The sequence below is a fragment of the Toxotes jaculatrix genome, chromosome 6 (assembly GCF_017976425.1).
Source record: "Toxotes jaculatrix isolate fToxJac2 chromosome 6, fToxJac2.pri, whole genome shotgun sequence".
In the NCBI taxonomy this organism is placed as follows: domain Eukaryota; kingdom Metazoa; phylum Chordata; class Actinopteri; family Toxotidae; genus Toxotes; species Toxotes jaculatrix.
Genome location: NC_054399.1, coordinates 24,089,394 through 24,111,291, shown reverse-complemented (window position 1 = coordinate 24,111,291; position 21,898 = coordinate 24,089,394). Strand labels below are relative to the sequence as shown.

At 42.1% G+C, this 21,898-nt stretch overlaps 1 protein-coding gene across 2 annotated transcripts in view; it reads left to right on the top strand.

Annotated features, from left to right (window-relative positions):
* The first annotated feature begins 3,665 nt into the window (after positions 1-3,665).
* Positions 3,666-21,898, top strand: part of LOC121182948 (phosphodiesterase 4D interacting protein) — a 78,451-nt gene continuing 60,218 nt past the window's right edge. The window contains exons 1-3 of one of the 2 annotated variants that reach the window (XM_041039637.1): positions 3,666-4,118; positions 6,818-6,870; positions 9,670-9,737. In XM_041039637.1, the coding sequence (XP_040895571.1) occupies positions 4,093-4,118; positions 6,818-6,870; positions 9,670-9,737 (147 nt within the window). In that variant the 5' untranslated portion in view covers positions 3,666-4,092. The remainder of the gene's footprint in view (positions 4,119-6,817; positions 6,871-9,669; positions 9,738-21,898) is intronic. The other variant, XM_041039636.1, reaches the window with a different exon arrangement.

Genomic DNA, 21,898 nt, shown 5'->3' with positions numbered 1-21,898 from the left:
CGGCCACATGCTCACACTGAACCAAACAAAACTCTGCGAATCACATGATAAGTTTATGTTTTGATGCAGATTTTTGCAGTGAAATCATCACGTTTCTCTTAGATTAGCGTTTCCTGGATGTTGTTGGCCACACCGCTGAAAAACCAATCCAATCGTCATTCCAGCTCTCTCTGACAGACTCTTGGCCTTGTAAACACGCTGCACAGCCTGAGAGATCCTCATTGACAGCTTGTACAGAAACAACCAAGTTAATTAGACAGTTACATCTCTCCCAGCAGAGGGGAGGTACACGGGCCCTGGATCTAATCAGAGAGGGAGGACGTCTGTGCCTCATTCCCTGCAGATGGTGGAGGAGAAAGATTCAGAAAATACCTCTAACTCTCATGGCGAATAACGTAAATTTGCTCCAGGCGAGATTATGTAAAAAAGCACCTGTCTTTATCAGGCTGAACCACAAAGTGTAGCTGCAACAGAGAAACATTTTCCAACATCTCATGTACGTCAGATGTCGTAGATTTGCTCAAATGAGTTTCTGATGTCGGCAGCGGCCCCTCAAATCTTCTCCACCAACAGGATCAAAACTTCTGGGTGAAATATGAAACTGATAGAGATCACTCGTTTAGGGAGACAGCCTGACTCACAAACATTAGACATCTCATCCCCTGTTATCCTTTGGTATTAACTGATCAGAGAACAGCCACGCTGGCAATCATGAGAAAGATCTCAGGATTTAGAAGCATTGGACATTTGAAACTGTTGCTTCTCGCTGCCATTTCAAGCATCGCATCAGCAGCAGCTTCAGCGTCACATGGATGCACTGAAACACCAGAGGAGTGAGTGATGACCTTAGAGGAATGTCACTGGGATACATCCTCTGTGGGCCATGAATGTCTGTACAGCATTTCATGGATATCCAATAAATAGTTGGTAGTTAATACATCGTTGTGTAACTGTAGACTGTATACCTGTCTGTGTTTTGGTCAGTGTTGGTCATTTGTGCAGAGTAATTCTTACTTTCCTCTGCTCAGTTGGAGGTTGTCAGTGTGAAAATGTCTGATGCTCTATCATTTTCACACTTTCAGCTCCAGGTTGCAAAGTCTGGATCCATATTTGTGTGAAATTATGAGTGCAGCTTTAAAGCTTGAAGTATTTATTGTGAAAGTTTAAGGTTTACGAGACAGACCTTTCGGTGAGGGACGGCGCGGCTGCTTTTTGGTGGCAGCTGCATAACCAGAGAAGGAAAAGGAAGAAGTTAGTGAGGGAGGAAGATGGAAGGTTGGAGGAAAGGTGTGATCAGGGTAATTCCACTGTTACTGTCAGCAAACTCCCTTCTTCTCCATCTGCCTGTCTCCTGTTTCTTCTTCTTTCTGTAACTTCCTCCCTCTGTCATTGTCAGGGAGCTGATAGGACGAGCTGTCGCCACCTCAGACTTCAGTCGCTCTCAGGTTATCTAACCATGACCGCTCTGCTAAAAATAAACATGGCAACTCATCCAACAGAATCTGATCTCATGTTTTCTGACTGAAAGTTTGATCTAACAACACGACCACAGTGGTCATGTGTGAGAAACTGAAAGAACTGGCACATTCACACACCAGCGACAAAGGTATGACTGAACTCTGACAAAGGTCCAAAGCAGCATGGCTAAATTACAGTTTGTAGGTTTGTAACAAGGGGCACTGAAAGTAAAATGAAGAAGAAGAAAAATGAAAGCAGACTGTTATCTATTCTGACAGGTTCATGTATTATTTCCACAGCCTGAAACGTCTTGGCCTTGACAGCTGTTAATTAGAAAACTAGTTCCCAACCTTTTTTGGCTTGAGACCCTTTAAAATCACAGCCTGCAGAAGTCTGAGTTACAATCAAATGAAGAACGTTTCCTCCTCAGTTTGTTTCATTTTTAGAGTCCTGGAGAGATAACTTAAGATTACACAAATTAAAAAGCAAAATTTAGAGAAAGTGAGAGAAAATATCTGTAACTGGTGCAGAAGAAATATGTTTTTCCTTTTTTTTTCTTCCATTCATCTCACTGCCCCTCACTTCACCTCACTTTGTGATCCCTCTGAGGGATCCATCTGCTGAGCTGTGAACCACTGACTCAGACGCCGTGTGTAGGACAGACCACTGACCAACACACAGAGGGATGAAAATACAATGATAAACATCCACGAGTCCAAGCGACCTGAGCAGTAAATCTCAGAGTGAAGGGTTGTTGTTTTGGCTGGTTGCATAACGTGTTTGGCTCAGCAGAGGGAAGCCTCTCTGTCCAACCCCTAGTGTTCTGTCTCCTCCCCTGCATGTCTCCACTCACAGCCCCTCAGCAGCCCTCACTGACCCGGCTGCATGTGTGGAATGTGAGGCAGGTATGTGAGGATACCTCTGCTCTGGAAGAGACAGAGAAAGGACAGAGAAAGGGAGGGAGAGAGAGAGATTCCTTGAATTCTTAAGAAAGCCAGCAGTACATTTATCTGTTTGTTCAGACTCCGGATTAGTCAAAGTCCTGAATCTGGAATGTATTCTGCAAAAACATTACTCCCCCCTTGCTGCAGGTGCTTGTGTTCAGAAACATCTAGTTCCACTTATTTAAAGGGCCACGCTGCAGTTTTTGCATCAACATACAGATTGAAAAGAAGTGTTGATTGTGACGGAGTCCCAGTCTGAGATAGATCTGTGGCTTAGTTTTCACAGCATATTGAGGCTGGGAGTGCAATCAGTGAAACTCAACAGTTCCTGTACGTGTTTCACAATAAAAGCCTGACATGGATTTGAGCCGCTGGGAGGGTTTTAATGTGAAACAGATTCTGAAACAGAGTTTGCAGTGATGGAAAACAGCAGCAACTTTAACAGACAGAACAGGCTTCTCCTGATGAGGGACACTTCTACCTACAGAGGTCTGTCACTAGTTTCCCTCTGTTAGTTAGGTAGCTATGTCTCTGCCTGTGCTCCAGGTAAAATAAAGGCTCTATTTGATGCTTTATGGTTATGTTTAACTTCAGACCAACTCACTTCAAAATTTTCCCAGAACACACACACACACACACACACACAGCAGACCACACCCTCCTGTTTGGAGAAGCACTGAGGAAGAATTTCCATGGACGTTGATCCAGACCTCTGCTGCTGACTCTGGGCCCGCCGCTGTCTGCCTTTGATCCTGAGCTCCCTCTACCAGCCTCAATGTGCTGCCTGTCTGTTTGAATCTAGTCAATGCATCTGCACAGTGGGCTTTTTGAACTGCTTTTCTAAGGGAGTGATAATAGACCCAGTTAATGTGGTTTTGTAAGAAAGAGCCTCAGATCAGATCAGGCAGAAATGTAAAGCAGCTTGATGTGTGTGTTTTGTGTTGGAGAAGATTAGTGTCTGGATTCATACCTTGTTTTACCTGCTGGGAGCCTGCTCCAACATGTCACACACACCTGCAGGGGGAGGAGGGGATGCACACACACACACACACACACACACACACACACACACACACACACACACACACACACACACACGGGTGTCCTGTGCTCCACCCTACCTTTAAAAAATACCCGAGGCAAATAGTCAATTGACAGTTCAGTGGCTGTTTTACAGGCAATGGCAGGAAGACGTTGGTGTGGTCTGTACACATGCTGACACACACACACACTCACTCACACACACACACCTAGTGAAGCGTCTGTTTTGGAGCATGCTGAAACAGATCAGTCTTTCATGCTGAACCAGGCAGGCTCTGTGTACCTTTGCTCCCCAGTGGTGTTTACCTCCTCTCTCTGCTGCTCTCTTTGCCACGTCAAATGACTGCCTGGGTGCTTGGCTCGCTCCTCTGGGAGCCTCACGGCCGCACAGCCTGACTGTGGTCACTCCGCTCTGGCTTTGAGGAGGGAGAAACAACTGGCTTAAAAACTTTGATTGGTCGGCTGGTACTTCTGCTGAGCCTGTCTGTGTACTGGAGCTCTACTGGCAGCGGGGAGATTAACGGATGTGTGCAGGTCTGTGCAGGCACGCAGACTGAGGACTCACCTGAAGGCTGAGGAGATACTGGGTGAACAGCTGTTGGAGCTGCTTGGAATCTGAAGAGTCGTTTTTTATTCGTGCATTTGAAAAATGAGTGGATTTCTCTACAGGGGACGGTAAGGCTTTTTGGATGATAACAGCTCTTGTGATGAGTCATGGGGTCGGTTTGGTGAGTGTGTGTGGTGTTTTGTGAACTGCGGTTTCCTTTGTGTGTTTGTGTATGTGTGGGTGTGTATTTGTGAATGTAACGTGAATAGAAAACTTCTCCTTTGCAGTGAATGTGGATAAATAAAGTAAAAAGTCTTCTTGACCTCAGAGTAGAAAAGAGGACCTTTGTGCTGTGTTACATAAGAAGCCATGAAGCCTCAACTCCCACAAGTGGAGCACCTGCATGACTGGCAGCTTTTGGCTGAGCTAACTTCAGTCATTTCAAATCAAACGTCTGAACTTGTCTGTGTTGCCACTGTCATTTTAACCTCTCCTGGCATGTTAGACGCAGCAGTGGCTCCATTATGTTTGTTTAAGAAAAGTTTCCCCCTTTACCTTTTAAGCAGGTTGAGGCTTATTTCACACTCTCAGACAAGATCAAAGTGCATCATCATGTTTTCTAGATTTCATGTCATTTTGAAAAATGTCATTTACACATTTTCCTAAAGGTCAGTGTGACACAGTTTTAGTACAGAACAAAATAAAAGTATGACTGTGTGAACAGCGTGAGTTTGTAATGTAATTGACAGGAAAATACTGATTAAATCAAATATCACTTTATATTTTTGACTGATTGCAAGTAAAGTTTTTTTCTTTTTACTGCAGTTGATCATTTACTCTCTGAGCATCAACAATAATTACAACTGATCTTTATAAGTGTCCAAAACACAAACAGGACTCTGTGCACCACAGTAACTGTTGATGATCCGTCGCTGACCGTTGGTTGTCCCACATTCTTGTCTTTAGTTGGACCATGTAAGTGGCTCTTATGATAACTGAGCATATTTAAAAAACGTTTGGAGCTTTTTAAGCCTGAATTGAAAATCAGCAGTAAAACGATGAGAGGAAACAAGAGGAGAGAGATGGTGAGCACCATGAAGCTAAGGTCTCTGGGAGGATGTGATCCAGGGACGTTGCAGTTCATGGTCGGTGTTTTTACCCATCGTCCACCAGAACAGGGCAGTCAGATTTAAATAGGTCACATGAAGCGGATCAATAAAGAAGCCGTAATATGAGCTGGTCATAGGCTAGTTGGCGTGTGAGCAGAGGTTCAGTCCAGTCTGTTGGACAAACTGTTGTTGGGCTCAGTCGTCTCTGAGCTGTCCTCTGTCGCACTGTCGCCTCCAGCCTGTACAAACACACACAGGACAGGGCAGTCAGATTTTATCCACTCAGTGCTTTTTATTTAACCACTCCACTTCTTCTTATTCTATAATAAAAAAACAATGTCAGTGGCAAAAATTTACAGAATCTACCCCAACTATATTGAATTGATTTATCAGCCAGATCTACCACACACAATTTAATGATTCAGCTCCGTGTTGGGTTTGATTGTTCAGAATAAATAAAATGTTTGAGTTATGAAGTGTCCTTTCACAGCTCAGGTCTGGGTTGTGTTGCAACAGTCAGTTGCATCAGTTTGTTGAAACATTGGCTAACAGGGAGCTGATTTGCAGGAGTCTGATGACGAGTACCGACACATGAGAGCACAAATGTTGTTCTCACCCAAAACAACTGGAGCTTGTTGATGAGTGCTCTGGTGGTCTGCAGCCTCACAGCTGCTGAGGACGCCTTTACTGTTGTCTACTCAGCTTCTATTGTCACACAGGACACAGCTTTACTCACAGCTGTCATCACCATGTCTCATGTGCTCAGAATAGCATGGAGGTCGTTGTAATTCTGACGGACACACACTCACACCTAGGTGGCTGAGATGTTGTAAAATGAGCGAATACACTGATTGCACTGAAAGCCTTTGATTCCTGCTCTATTCAGAGTCTGTGTTTTGGGCTCATTACATTCTCACCCTGATGTGAAGCGCCCTCGTCTGCCTGATCCCCACTTTAGTTAAGAAAAGAGGCCTTTACAGCTTTGACTTAATCTCTTCAATGGATTATTCATGAAGGAGTCAGAGGATGTGTTAATGGGGAGTAAGTCAGGCCCACGTTCCTCTGAAGTTAAAAAATCCTCCTTATTGACGTTTTAAGTTTTATTCCACTTTGAACTGGTGGTAAAGTGAATCTCAGAAGCCAAATTCTTTTTGTACTGTTTAGAGCAAAGAAAGAAGAAAAAGCAAAACTTCACTTTATCAGCCAATGAAGTCTCTTTATTGTGACAGTCTTAAATGAATAAATGTGACTCTGTGGGTCATAAATACTCTCAGAAATCCCTCAGAGTTTCTTCTGTTCATAAAATCTTGACCAGTCGGTGGAAGGATTTCATGGATTCTTCCACCCTCCGTCTTTGTTTACTGTTTCTCCAGTGGTGAGTGATGGCTGTGTGACTTAAAGCATGCGCTGACTCAGTTTCCACCACCAGTGTGTGAGTGTGCCTGCTGTCTCTGACATGTCAGTGGGAAGCTCCCCCCTTCAGCTCTGCTCGTCCTGGACTATTTTTGACCCTCTGTGCTTTGGAGATTTAGCCACATTTTCAGTGACGTGTGAAGGAGACAGGACACCAACAGTTAGGATTTAGGTGGAAAACGGTTGCATGCATTAGCATGAACCTGGAGACAGGTTTCTGTACAGGGACAAGGATCTGCTGAAAAGGACACATGGGACAGTGTTGAGTCTGAGGGCACTGGGCTGATACCTGTCTCTTGTTTCAGGCACTGTGGTGCAGAGAAGCGGGCCAGGCCAAAGAGCATCGGACCTATGATGGGTAAGTTCCTCCTCAGATATCACAAATATATTTTAAACTACAACCAGTGTGTTTTCCATGTATCTGCAGTATAAACACCTCGTCACATATTTTATCACCCTTGGCCTAATACGAGCTCCTGTGTTGACTAATTAGCTATTTGTAGGAGCTCCAGTCTGCAACAGCAATGACTGTGTGTGCTGGTAACACCCACCACCCCTTTTACAGGTGTGTGTGTCCTCATACTTGTGTCTTTGTGAGGTCCAAACTGAGTGTTTTCAAAGCTTCACAGTGAGAGTAGGTTTGTAAAGTGAGGGGATTTTAGACTGTTTTCACCTTTCAGCCGTTTGAGGACATTTAAACGACGCAGCAGGTAAAACTGGTCTTGATCTGATTCCTTTGGTAGAACCTGATTTTACAGGTCTCATAAACATCTCAGAATTTTCTAGAACGTCTCCTTGAAAGAACTGTGTACTTTGGTTTTTCAGAAAGAACCAAGAAATGATGAAGCAGTTGCATAGAGTTTATAAGCAGTCATTGATTTCCAGAGGAATTTACTTGAAAGAACAGCCAAAACCTTAATGAGACAGAGATCCATTAAAACCCATGTAAATATGTCCTTTCTTTAACGTGAAACTTTATTGAATGTTCATCTGAGCTGCTGTGCACCGACATATTAGAAAATAATTGGGACTGATCAACAGGAAGAATAACAGCAGAATGCTTGTTTCTGTGAGCGATTTCCAGCTTAAACGTGAAACAGGACTCAAACCCGATATGCAGAAGAAAACACAATGCCATTTTTATGGGGATAAAATCCAGGTGTGATTTTGTTAAGTTTGGGGTTTGGACAAAGGGATTATGTCAGTGAGGGTCCTCACAAGTACAGTCATCCAACATGTGTATATGTGTTTGTGTAGCTGTACCAGTGCGTCATTCCTATCAGTGTTGTGTAATATTCAGTACCCTGGCCTGCTGCAGGCGCTGCAGTAGTTTACATCCCAGGCCCAGATCCAGAATACCTTCTGCCTTCATGTAACAGAGCAGCTTTTTAATAATATTTAATGTGCTGCAATTTTAAAGAACCGTCAGAAATCTGAATTCTGCCAAAGCCGTCTTAATTACGCCCCTCCGGACCTGGCCCTCCACCACCCCCACCCCTTTTCTACCGCAACCCGATTGGCCCTGCTTTTAAAGGAACAAAACTCCAGCTATTGTACAAATCCCTCCTGTATGGAGTTTTCTGGGAATGCTCTTGGCCCTCTAGAGAGCACAAGTTTGGCTTTGAGACGTCTTAAGGCCTCTGGAAGGGTTTCAGCTGGATGAGAATATACTGTGTCGGCTCTGTGAATGTGGACACGGCCCATATATATCCAGGTTTAATAGGGTTATAATGAGGCGAGGGTTGATCAGAACGTCTCAGAGATGCTGCTCAGAAGCCCGGAGGTGTTTAGGTTTCAGCCCCGTGCTGTTAGACTGATGATTCTCAGTAACTCTGGAACCGTTTTAATGGAGGAGTTTTAACAGAAAACCAGAGCAAACTGTTCTGTGGTTCTGCTTTTCTGAAGATGCTCTTTGTTCGTCCAGTGAAAACAACAAAACAATCCCCACTCAAGCTTCACTTGTATGCCTGTTCAGGAGCTTTCAAGCATATCAGATGTTCTTCATCAGCAGGTGAAGTTTGGAAAGAACTGTCAAGCTCAAAACATCGTTAGTTGTCCTGCTTTGTTATCTCCTGCTCAGGGAAAAGCTCAGTGCTGTTCAGGAGGTGATGCTCGATGCAAGCTACACATTCTTTCAGATTGGTACTGGTCATTCAAATGTGTTGTCACAACAAGGACAAACACAAAAGTAACCTTGTGTGTCCTTCTGATGATGAAATTTTTGTTCACTTTTACAGTGTCAGTGGGATTTACTCATTAAATGTTGTGCTCTCAGTGTCAAAGCACCTAAATCTAGATTAGTAAAAACTGACATTACTGTTGATAAATTTTCTTTCAATAGGTTGTTACCATATGCTTGCACCAATAAACTTGCTTTACTGACCTTTCTTTTGCCTCTCAGGCCGCACTAATAATCCTCTCATTAGTTGTTCTTTGTTGGGGCTGTCAGTTGCCTGACAGGATCTACAGACAATTCATCCTAAAGTATAATTTGCGAGATTGGTATCAGCGCAGGTTTTCTGGTTATTTATTTTTTCCTCCCAATTCTGAAAACAAACATGTTGTTATCAGGGAGGAGAATTATTTAAGAAAAGGAACAAACATTTGTTGACACATTTGTTAGCACACACACACACACACACACACACACACACACACAGCACAAGAAAAACTGTAAAGATGAAACAAAATAATAAAAAATAAATGTGCAGTGGAGTTGCTGTCTGTCCCACATCTGCTTACTTCACTTTCCCAATGACAACACATAAAAAAGAGCGAATCTCCTTTTTACTGATGTGGATCTGACCCTGGTTTGTAGAATACAATGGAAATGAAAAGGCAGAGCAGCTTTACAGTCAAAACCCTTCACCAAAGCCTCCCAAACTTTCTAATGCCTCAATTACAGTCCTGTGCGGATGTGCACACAGCAGACACCACAGACGTGTAGTCAGAGTTCAGGTCACAGGCTGGTAATTTCCTCTACAGGAAAGAAATAATTGTGGTCTTGCTTAAAATGTCTACATGAGGATACCTGAACTGGTGAGAAGATGGTCTTTCTAGCCTCCAACCACTTGCTCTGCTCTTCTCCACACATTTTCTTGTTAATGTTTAAAGTTAGATTTAACTGATTTACGTCTTTCTTTTTCTACCTGTGCAGATTTCTCATGTGATGAGACAGATAAAGGCCCACCGGTACAGATGCACAGCCTCAGAGAGTTTGAACAGGTAAGAACTTGTGCTCTGATAAAAGCTGTGTTCTCGCTCTGGTTGGGCTCACGTGAAACATGCTGTGCGATGAAGTTACTTTAAAGAGTGAGATGTTTACTACACGAAGCAGCAACAAAAACTGATCTTCCAATGGTGCTGGAAAATAGCTGTTGAGACCTTTAATGAGATTCCACTGATGTTAGCGTGGCGCTGTCTCTCTGATGAGTTCGGGCTTGTCTCTGCTCTGTGGTAATGACTATGTAGGTGTGTTTGGGAAGATGATGTGGCAACTGAAACTCTGCATGAGCCCAAGAGTTCCCTCCTGCTGGTTCTACAGTCCCTGATAACAAATTTCTACCTGATATCCATATTCCCACATACACTAATGCAGCTGCACAGTGAACATTTAGATGTCTGTATTAAAACTGAAAGATTTTACAGCTGAAAGACTCTTCCTCCTACAGTAAGTTGTGTAGGATCTTTTGTGTAGGTATTTTGTGTAATGTCTGTGCTGGAAGCTCGGAGCAGGATTTGGACAGTTTCTTTTCACTGAGGTTAGGAAGTTTAGATGATCAGCTTTAGATCTCTGTCAAACACACAGAGGTGACATGGATCAACATCTCGTCCTTCTTCTGATTCCACCAACTGAAACTGATGATGGCGGTTTGTGTGTTCATGTTGTTTCCGTAGCTGGGTGAGAGGAAATGGCTTGAGCGTTTTAATGGAGTTGTTGAGAGAGCCTTGAGTGCAATGAGTTAGTATCTATGAACCACAGACGTTCAACAAACGACAGGAAACTGATCAGGCTTCATGTAGCTGATGCCAATCACATGAAAATGCTTTTATCTGCCTCAGTATCAGACCTGTGGATGAATTCAGGACATCACCACCAGACTCATGTGAAAATGTGTGGTGTGTAGTGTGTTATTGGGAAGATTTCCCACAATGTTCATCAAAACAGCTTTAGATTCTGGCTGTAAAATGATCATTAAGATGTTTCTCAAACTGTCTTTAATCCTGAAAGACGAGGAGACGAAGAGATTTAAGCATGTCTTGCAGTTTTGTTGTCTCAGTGTGGACACAAACTTTAACAGAAGTCATTTGAAATTGCAAAACATCTGTATAACAACTAAGCGGCAATTTCAAGTGACCACACTGTCACATATATCCCTGGTCACGGTAAATGCCTTAACAAAACACAAAGACAGAATCAAACATGGAGAGAAGATGTGTGACTAAGTACGTGCAGCCTACGTGTGCAGACATATTTTTAGAAGTTGGAATAAAACATTCTGCATGAAAAGCCATGAAAAGCCACACAGCTCCGTTCTGTGTGTGTCTGCTTGGTTCTGAGCGGAGCAGATGAGAGGCATAGTTTTCCTCTGGTTCTGGTTCTTTGCCAGAGTAATGGATTCTGGGAGCTTTGCCAGGTGCATTATGGGTCTGATATAACTCTGGAGGTGCTTGCTGCTATTACTCTGCTTCCCTTTTAGTGAAGGACAGAGCTATAGAGGCGGTGGGGGTGGGGGTTGTGGTAATGTTGAATTAATGTGGAGAGTTTGGGCTGTATTGGAATAAAGGTCAAATGATGTGAAAGATGAAACTGCAGCAGGATGAGGTCAAATCCACCTCTTCCTGCACAACAAACTCTCTGACTGATTCTGAGACGGCATTTTTTCCACCTAAAGGCCGTTTTGACTTTTTAAAGAGTTTGTAATTTATAGAATGAAGAGGAAATATTTTAAAGGCTTTGCATCACACCTCATTTTACATCACTTAAACTCTTACTTTGTAAACTTTGGCACAACCTATAAATAGTATGTGTTACAGCTACACGTCTTAAAGGGCCCTGTCAGCTCTGAGTAACAGAGACCTGACCTGGGATCTGAGTCGGGCCCAGTTATATAACGTTCAGTGTAATCTGGAACAGAAGAGTCCTCATGTACTCCTGCTGTACCTGATCTGTACCTCTGACATTTTCTATGTAGATAAATGCACATATTCACCAATACATCCCTGTCATAGATGGACACACATCCACGATGCTTGGGAACCACAGTGTTACATGTTCGCAGTGTTAAATGTCTGGATAAAATGTAAGACAAGTGTAAATATAGATGATAATTAAGACCCTAACCTTCAGACACTGTAATATAACCTTTGAATTATAATGTTCTGAAACTTCAGATCAGAAATTTTCCTCTCTGTGGCAGAAAGAGATGACAGAAATCATTTTGGAGCTACAGCAAAGATGGCAGAGCTGCCGCTGCCGAGGGTAGTGTGTGTGTGTGTAGAGGAAAAATACATTTTCTCCAACATGTGGAAACCTGCTGTTGAATTAAATCAGCCAGTGCAGTGTGCCATGTGTGATGTTGCTTGAATGGATTTGACTGGCATTTTTAACCAGGACAGGTGTGACATTTTAATAACCAGGTATTTATGGAGAATGTCTCCGGCCGTGGTGACTATGTTGTTTAAGTGTCATGTGGGTAAGATGCATCTTAAACTGTTATAGAAGTTTGAGGAGTGAAGACAGATTTCCTCTGAGGCACAGGCAGAGAGCTGTACTCTCGGCTGGTTGGTTGCAGCTTTGGTTGGCAGCTTTCCTTTGAAGTTTTCCTGTGACGTTCCCACTGAGGGATGAGGGGGTGAGTCATGCTATATGCAGACATACAGTACAGACAGCAGACTGGGAGGCAACCGAAACGCTGGCTTTGTATGGACGGATATAGGCCGAACTTGCTGATGTTGTGTGTTTGAACTATAGTTGATGTGTTGCAGACCTGCAGAAACCCTCTAAAGGAGCAGACCAGTGTTTACAGACCAGTTTACATGTTTTAGACCATTTACCATAAATAACATATATTTTTATTTGTACACATTTCCAAAGAATGCTGCAGGATTTCAGATGCTCAGATGTGTTTTTCCCGCCTTTGACACAGCCATTAATGTCCTTGTATTTCATTGCAGTTTGACAACCTACAGAGGCTTGAAACCTGCTTTTGTAACCTGATTCATAACAGAGATTATCTCTGAGCTTTGTTTGATGTCAAAATTCATTTCTGATTGTCTTGTTTTGCTACTGATAAGAGACTCATCTGAAAGTCTGCACTGGTACCACACAGATAAAGAGAGTCCTGCACTGAGCGACTGAAAACTGCTCCCTAGCTCACAAACTATTACCTTTCAAGCATAAACTGACCAACAGAGTCTCACACTGCTGGGCCCAGAGCGCACGAATAGCCCTACTCATCCTGTCCAGGCCGTGCTGGACAGAGAAGAATGTTGAAAATACAAAGACTAGGATTGTGGAGGCTGCAGAGGAAAATGTTAATTAAAGTTGTGGTTGTGATCAGTTGGTTGTGGAGCGGATCTTATGTCTCCATCATATCTGAACCTTTCTCCTGTGAGAATGTGCAGTAGAAAGCACTATGTTACTGGTAAACTCCTAAATCAGTCTGGTAAATCTAATCCAGTGAAAAAGGGCTCAGTAAAAAAGCAAACATGATGATCACTGTAATGGATTTTGGACGAACGTCAATGCAGAAAATTCAGAAACGGAGAAATCTGGCAAGAAACAATGTAAAACTCTCTTAACGGTGCGAAACTTTCAGACTTGAGTTCAGAATGTGATTGATCTGATTTCCATCAGTGAGCTGGAGTGTTTACAGTTCAGACTCTCAAACTATAACAAACGGAAACAACTGATTTTCAGTACAGACCAGAGACATAACAGTCCGAGTCTATTCTGAAAAATTTCCACATTCTGACGGAGCAGATTAAAGTTTGTTGACCTCCTCTTGCCACTGTAGTTTTACGTTAAATTTTTCTGACAGTGGCAGCGTACGTTGGTCCTCTCATCTTAATAGAGCAGTCTGGATTATTGAATCCAGGTTATGTCTGACTCTGTGTGTGTGTGTGTGTGTGTGTGTGTGTGTGTACAGTTTGTCCTCTCTCCACATTTGCGTCAGTTTAAAGAATCAATCTTCCCACCGGCTGGTTGGAAGAAACATGAACCTGCCAGAGCAGCGTTTGTAACTGTCAAACATCCACGCTCTGTAGTCCTGAGGTTTTCAAAAAGAAAAAAGAAAAATCACCCAATCAAAATGCCCCTTTCTCAAATGGCCTTTATTAGTCCACTGGAGAAATTGAAAGCACATGGCTGCCTATAAATGCGAATTCAAACCGACCACAGAGACACTTAGATTGATAGAAGAAGGGGGAGGATTGCATATAATTTTGGCCATTAAAACCTCAGGACAAATTAGGGTTGTTAATCTGTTATTCTGCCCTCGGTCTCAGTGTTCACTTCTAAGAAGCCACATATGCCATGAAAGGTCTGTCAGAGTTGGATTACCATTAGCAGTGTGGCAGTAATGGACCATATTCAGTTTTGTACAAAGGCCAAAACACAGACAGAACATCCGATCCTGCAGCTGACAGCAGGGATGAAGTGAGCATGCGATTAAAATGGCACTTTTTTTTTTTAATTCCCTTTTTCTTTTCCTTTCTCTTTTATCTCCTCCTTGCGTCTTTTGCTTTCCTAGTTTTTGTTGTGGCATTTGAAAATAGGTCAGAATACTGTGGGTGTGTGTGTTTGTGTGTGTGTGTGTGTGTGCGCATGAGTATGTATGTTCAGCCCTCAAGCTCCTGGCTCTGAGTCACTGCTTTATGCAGCTGGTATCTCCAGCACTGTATGGTTAAACACATGAAACACAGGAGCAGTGATGTAGGACAAAAGGCAAAGACAACACAGTGAACCATCCTGTCACCTCACAGATGATGGAGAATGATGCTCTGTCACTGAGCACAGTGTTTAAATGTCCTAATGAGCTGAAAATGTGTCTAAATTCATCTGTGGAAGTGAAGAAAAGTTTACCTCGTATTAAAACATCCTGTTAATGACCATGTCACTGTTGAACACAGGAAATTTAGTGTCAAAATGAATAAGAACATAATCTGAGGGACGGCTGCTAAACTGTTGCTGAAGTGTTAATGTTTCCTGTGCAGCAGCTGCTTGGTTTTTAGCTGTAATTACCAGTGTTTTTTCCAGTGGTTGATACATGATTGCTCTGGCACTGGAGGAGGTTGCTAAGGATTCAGTAACTAGTTGCTGAGTGATAACTAGTTGGTTGCTCAGGTGTTATTAGCTGGTAAATTTCTGTCTTTATTTGATAGTAGAGATGTGACTGGAAACGAGGAGAAACTGGGGGATAACATCCACTGAACGTCCCTTGTTGTCATCAACCCAGGGACAAATACATAGATTAGTCTTAACATCCAGGCCACTGCAGTTCTCCAGTCTACTATTTCTTTGCATATGTGTTGGTGACACGTTGAGACAAGGGCTTTGGTGATGATTCGTGTGGTAGAATAAGAAAGGGAAGAGGATTTATAAATTCTGCTTCTGTGTTGAGTTCACAGGCTCATATAATGATCATATCACAACCTGAACTTCCTGCTCTGCTGCAGCATCTCATTGGGTTTAAACACAGTCCAGCAGGGCAGACAGGCCTTTTAAACCAGGACACGTCTCCTATTAGGAAACCAGGAGCCGATGTAATGCCAAAAAAACAAATTACCAAAAGGCGCCTGAAAATAATGGAATAATAAACAGAATGAGCAGACAGATCACTGTCCTCCTTAAATATAATCCATTTCATCAGGAAGGGAAATACGATCTGTTTCTAAAAGGGAACAGAACAGGAAATATAAGCTGAGCAGCTTGTGTAAGAACAAATATTCTCAGACTGTTCGCTTTTATTTCAGGAAACACGTTAAATATCCACCCTGGCTCAGTGATACTGAAGTATCATACAGATTTTCCCGCCTCTCGAGTTTTCTCAAATCTCTCTCTAAGGACAGATACTGATGCCAGTCTGTCTGTGCCCTTACTGACCTACACTGCAAAAGATGTGGAGCTAAATCTGATTTTCACAGAGTCTTGATTTTTTCCCCTTTAAGTTAGTAAATGAAAACCATGTTAAAGAAAACGTAACCATAAACATTTATGGAGTGAATTAAATTTACAAGAAGAGCTGCACAACTTAAGTTTGAAAGAAGTAAATGTTTAAATGCGTCAAATCCACTGACACGAGAGCAGAGAGTTCTGTTGCGATCACAACAATAAGATGCAGAGTGTATTTTTTTGCAGTGTATCCGGTGGAAGAGCTGATGACCGTTAATGGACGTGCTGACAGCACAGGAGTCAGTTTTCACCACAGCAGCACTCAGACAGGCTCCAGATCAATACACAGCAGCTCAGCTTTCAGCTCAGCCACACAGCAGATCTGCTCAAGTTAGCTGTCCGCTGTCCAGTGACACACACACACACACACACACACACACACACACTCACACACACACACACAGAAATGTTCTCAATGGCCAGTTTTAACAATGAGCTGCAAGGGCACATGAACTGCTGTTTCACATCACATTTACTCTAAAATCTCTGGCATGCACAGTGGTGTACGGACTCACACAGACACACACAATGTCCTTTTGTCATACATCACGTGACAGTATGCACAACACATTTTTGTCAGTTATCAAAAAAGTGCTCCCAGTGATAAACAACAGAGCAGCCTGGACACGTGTCAATAACGGTTATTGTATCGGATCAGTTATCACATCTCAATATTAACTATCGATACCAGTGTGAGGCTTGATGCTGTTTGGAGTTTTGGTGGCAGTATTTTTCTGATTTAGCTTCTATTCTTCTATGCTAAACCTGATGTTGAGACCGTCACTGAAATGAACCAGTCGTGTTGTAGCTGGATGATGGTCAGAGTGTGTTTTATCATACAGATACACTCTGATGTCAAGATGTTTCGTCAGCAGTGACGGATGATTTTTCAGTATTTATGAGCCATAATTCAATTTATTTAGAAATTTGTTTATGAGTAAATATCAACTGATGAATGTCCTGCAGACCTGTAGGTTTATGTTAACTCAAACGTCCACTTACAATCCTCCTGAGCCTCGACCTTCATCTCATGTACTTCATTCAGGAAGTCAAGTTGCCCCAGGTCTCATCAAATGTCCATAGCATGGAACTTAAGTCACTAAAGGTCCAACAGCAGGTTTTTGCCTTGGTCCTTCAAACAGGTTCATCTGTCCATGCACCCAAAGATCTCTTTGAAGTTTTATAAAAGTTAAACATGTTTAAACTCATCACACACAGAGGAATCACTGCTTAAAAACTACAGACCACAATCATCTTCATTTATATACAGACTTAACATAAAGATGTCATCTGCATCTCGTGGCATCAGCAGACCCTCGGAGGATGTTTTTTGGGGATTGTGACCGATGTTGAGTCTCAGGCTTCACTGCACTGCACTAGCGCCACCATCTGGAAAAAAACAGAGACTGACTAACTGAGTGGTACACTGGTAGTCCGAGCTCGAGCTTAGTTAATTGATCCCAGGCATGTGCAATAAATTCGTGCTCCTCTCCAGAGGGTCAGAGAAGACATATTGACTTGATCACGGCGTCAGTCATGGATGATAATTGTTCAGTTAGAGTGTACAGTAATCTGCTCCCAACACACTCCCTGCAGTAACACAGCCGCTCCGACTATAAACGTCAGGCTCCGGCTGGAAACGCCTGACAGACAGTGTGTCTGTGTGTGTCTTATTTTGTTCCTAGAAAGTATCGAGGAAGAACACGTATGTTTGCATGTAAGAGTCTTCGCATGGCAGCAAATCATCTCCAGCAAGTCAGCATGATTTCGTATCTCTGACACAGTGTGTGTGAGTGTGTGTCATACATGGATGTGTGTGTGGAAATGCTTGCGCATATTTGTATGTTGTGTTTTTTTCTATATGGTTTATAGAAATTGTGATTGTGTGTTTTTCTGTTATTCATAGTGTTTTCATGCATTTTTTATATGTAGTCTTTATTTATTTATTTTATGATGTGTTTTTTTCACATAAACCATCAGATAAAAAAATGAAGACAGAAGGGGGTCTCGCCCAATGTAGAACCGCCACTGAATAGGGGCATGTAACATGTTACCATAACTAACAGGAACCATTGAAGAAAAGCCACAGGTTGGGGAAAAAAAAACCTCAATGTTCCATTAACATCTTGAATGATAACTCCTACCCATCCCTTACATCGACTCTGCACGCCAACATGTATCCTTGGAATGGTAAACATTCACCCCACGTAGACTCGAAAGGCATCTTTAATGTTGGTGTTTGGCAGCTGTTTCTTTAGCTTTAGTTAAAATGGACTCCTGCAGCTCTGCATCAGTACGATGTGTTCCAGACACTCATACATACTCATATGTCTGCTCAGATATGGATAAACACACTGCTTCCTCAGCTGTGACCATGTCATGTTGGTGCATCTCTTCCACTGTATATTAGTTTTTCTATTCTTATTTTCACCGGGATACAGAAGAGAGAGGATTGGCAGGTTAAGGAGAAGCTGAAAATAAATGAAATACATGTAAATGTTAAATATTAAAAAACTAGGAGATAACAGAGGACAGTGGCACCCAACAGACAGTGGTCCACCCTCTTGTGGCTGAGATGACGCTTGTGCACCTCTTACCTCCCAGTTTTATACAGGAAGCCCCTCCTACTGAGACAAACCACTGTGTTTTTTAAATTAATTAATGATCAAATGCAACATTTCCACTGAAAACACACACAGACCATGTTAACACTTCGTTCTTCCTGTATTAAAACAGAGATTTTTACAGTGTACAGTGCTTAGCCCTGTGTGGTGCAGTCTGGGGAATAAATAGGGTAGGGTAGACATGCTGATTGCCTGTTTGGCAGTGGCTCCTTCTGCAGATTCAATACAGATTCACAAATCATACTTTTTTTCATACCTTACTCTGAGCACATAGTGTAAATGATCAAATAAAGACAGGTATTTGATTAATGGCGCAGTCTCAAATAATATGTACATAGAAAGACATTCAGTATGATTCCACAGCATGAAATGAAACAACAGTGTCATGTTATATTCACCACTCTGCAGCTCTGAGTTTCTCTTCTGCTGTTCTCTTTTTCCCATTAAAGATAAAACTGAGCACTTCCTCTATATATTACAAATTAAAAGCCTGCCAGGAAAGGGAGTGATATTCCATTTTGGTATTGGAATGCCTTTATTGTGGAAAAATCTATTTAGGAAATGTTGAGTCTCATTAATGGGAATTTGCAAAAAACAAAGTGGAATTAATTAGTGAGTGAGAACAACATTTCTGAGAAGAGGAGAAACTGATGTAGCTTGTGCTGTGAAAAGGTTCATTACAGCCTGTTGAATTTATGAAGACAAGATGTGAACATGGAGGAAGGAGGAGTTTGTATCAACAGCAAATTAAAGCTGGAACAGATCATGAAGCATGATCAGAAACAAGACAGAGGAAATTAGAAATGAAGGCTTGTCTTTAGTTCTGTTTCAAATAAAGGCCAAAGGCCTGACTCCCGCTCCATCTAAGGTAAATAAAGACCACTCTTTATGCTAATTCATCGTAAACACATTTCTGTTTAAAACCTGTTCATTTAACACAAGAAGCAAACGTTTGCAAATGTTAAGTGTTGTCTAAACACTTTAGCTAAATAAATACACCAGCCTTTGGAGGCAGTATGATCCAGAGTGATGTGTGTGTAAAAGTAAAACGTTGATCAAATTATTTGTTGCTTTGCAGACACAGTTTTGTCTATGAAAGAATGTTCTGTGCTTGTTCTGTGCTCTGCAGACAGAGCTTTTTTATAAGGATCAGCCTCTAATCAGAATCAAACATAGGCCTTAATGTTACACAAATGAGACCAAGCTTTTTAACTCACAGAGATCTGGACAAAGACTCAAAGTACAGAGAGTTTCTCAGGCCAAGAAACACAAAGGATAAAACAATCTAATGTTGATTTACCACTCGCCTGAAATCCAGGGAGAGCCGACAACTTGGATCCTCCGAGCTGCCAGAGCTGGCGACCGTGATGCTTTTCTATCAGAAACACCTATTCATTAGAAGAGGAAATTGAATATAGATTTTTACAAGGTTCCTTTTGTATCTTTTTAGTCTCACTGCTCCAACTGTTGTGGGTGTGTTTCCCATCAGCCGGCTGGTTGCTGCAGCTTATTACTGATGGACTGACTGATGGTCTCCATTTGTTATTGTTTTATAGAGTCTCTCTGCGGGCTGGTAATGGCCAGATCTGTGTGTAATCAAAGCCATCTCTTCATCTGCTCTCCTCCACCCTCCTTTCTCTTTTCTCTTTCTCTCTCAGAGATACATTCTGCAGATTCTCACTTTGTCTCTTTCCCTTCTTCTTCTTCTTCTTTCCCTCCTTTAAACCTCCTTCTCTTTTTCTCTGTTGGGATAACTTATAAAAGGTTGTGAAAGAGCGACATGTGCAGAGCAGACCTCCGAACAGACAACCTTCTTTTTCCTCCTTCCCTCCCCTCCTCACATACCAGAGAAAACTCACCCACTTGCCAGAGAAAAGGGGAGGAAAAATTTATGTTTGAAAAAAAAAAAAAGAAAAATCTGAACTTGGAGCTAGTCTGTACGCACCCATGTGTCATCATTTATTTCCAATGCAGGGTTCCTGGAATCAGCGCATTAGAATGGGGTGTTGAAATTGAGAGTTTTTCTGCTGTACTTTGGGGACAGGTGCTTTTTGGTAAAACCTTCTGACTTATCGGTGATTGAAGGAGCCTTTAAATGGAATAATTGCAAGCAGAGGGGAAAAACGAAGACCAGGAGCAACGAGAGAAACTCCTGATTTTCATCAGCCACTTGCTTTTCTGTTTGAGCTCTTCCTTCTTGTCTCTTTCAGTCTCTTACTCCTCTCCTTAACACTCTACCATTTGTCCTTACATTGTCTATCACTGACATCCTCAATAGTAGTTTATGAGCTGAAGCACTCCTCAGCCACTTCTTTTTTTCTTTTGTGATCATTCTGCCAGGCCCTTCAGCATCTTTTCAGATAGGATTAGATTTTGAAAAGTCCAGTTTTCCAGTTCAACATGACTCAGACTCATGTTGTTTAAAAGATAACTCCGATCCAGCTAACAAGTACTGTGTGTGTGTATTCAAAGCTTGATTTGTCTTATTCCTCTGGGCCACGGAGCTCCATTATCCAAAGGCTATTCAAACACATCACTGAGCCACACTGTTACACTGAGTGACACGTGTCCTCATTAGCCTGCTGTTGAGTTTAATCAGCTCCTACCAAACTTCGATAACTCAGAGCTAACAGTGAGTGTGACATTACTGGGCACAGGCCTGATTTTAGTGAAAATATAAACATGGGAAATGTGACACAGGCTGCTGCTGTTCTCAAGCAGATCGCAGTGTCTCCAACCACGGTAATGCCACGTTCTTTTGTCTTTTCTTAACTCGTTATGAAGAGACTTCATGATGTTTTCCAGCAAGGTCAAAGTAATGTGGTGAAGAAAAGAAAAACAGTTTGTTTTTTGTTTTTTGTTTTTTTTGTAACTATTCAAATCTGCTTCTCTTTTTCTAAAATAGAAATCCCCTGTGAGTCAGTGAAATAGCAGTTTGTCCTCTTTCCCCTTTAACAGCTCGGGCCCAAGTACCTTCTCCACCTTGTGAAAATATTTTCTCTCACCAATGAAACGTTAGAATTGAACCATCAAGCCCTACGTTAAAGAGCCCGCTGTTTTCGCCCCCGCTGGGTGAGGCTGAGTGGAGCTGGACTCACAGCAGCACTGATTCAGTGTTTGTCAAAAACCTTGTATCTCCAGCAAAACCTCAGTCCAACATAAGCTAACCTCCTGAACACTGAACCTCCCCTTCACTGTCTCCTCAAGTAGTTTACAAAACATTTTTCTACACATTCAAAATGGGCTTTTTTCAAAACTTTATTAAAACTGTATGATTAACATTAAATAATATTTATATATGGCTTCACCATTTCATCAAATGAAACTATTCTAAGAATGAACCATGGACAAAATCCAGGTTTGGGATCACAGGTTAATTCCTGGAGGATTGTAGTTTGAGCTTTTTTATACAGGTTATTTATACATCATGCTTAAGCAGTAATAAAACATGTGCAGCTGATGATACTGTTGAAAACAGACACGACCTTTTATTCTGTCCTTTAAAACAAGCACGGTCAGAGCGGACTTGGAAAATTAAACTAAAACATGTTTTAGGTTTCACCTCTGAAACATTTTAATTGTCTTAT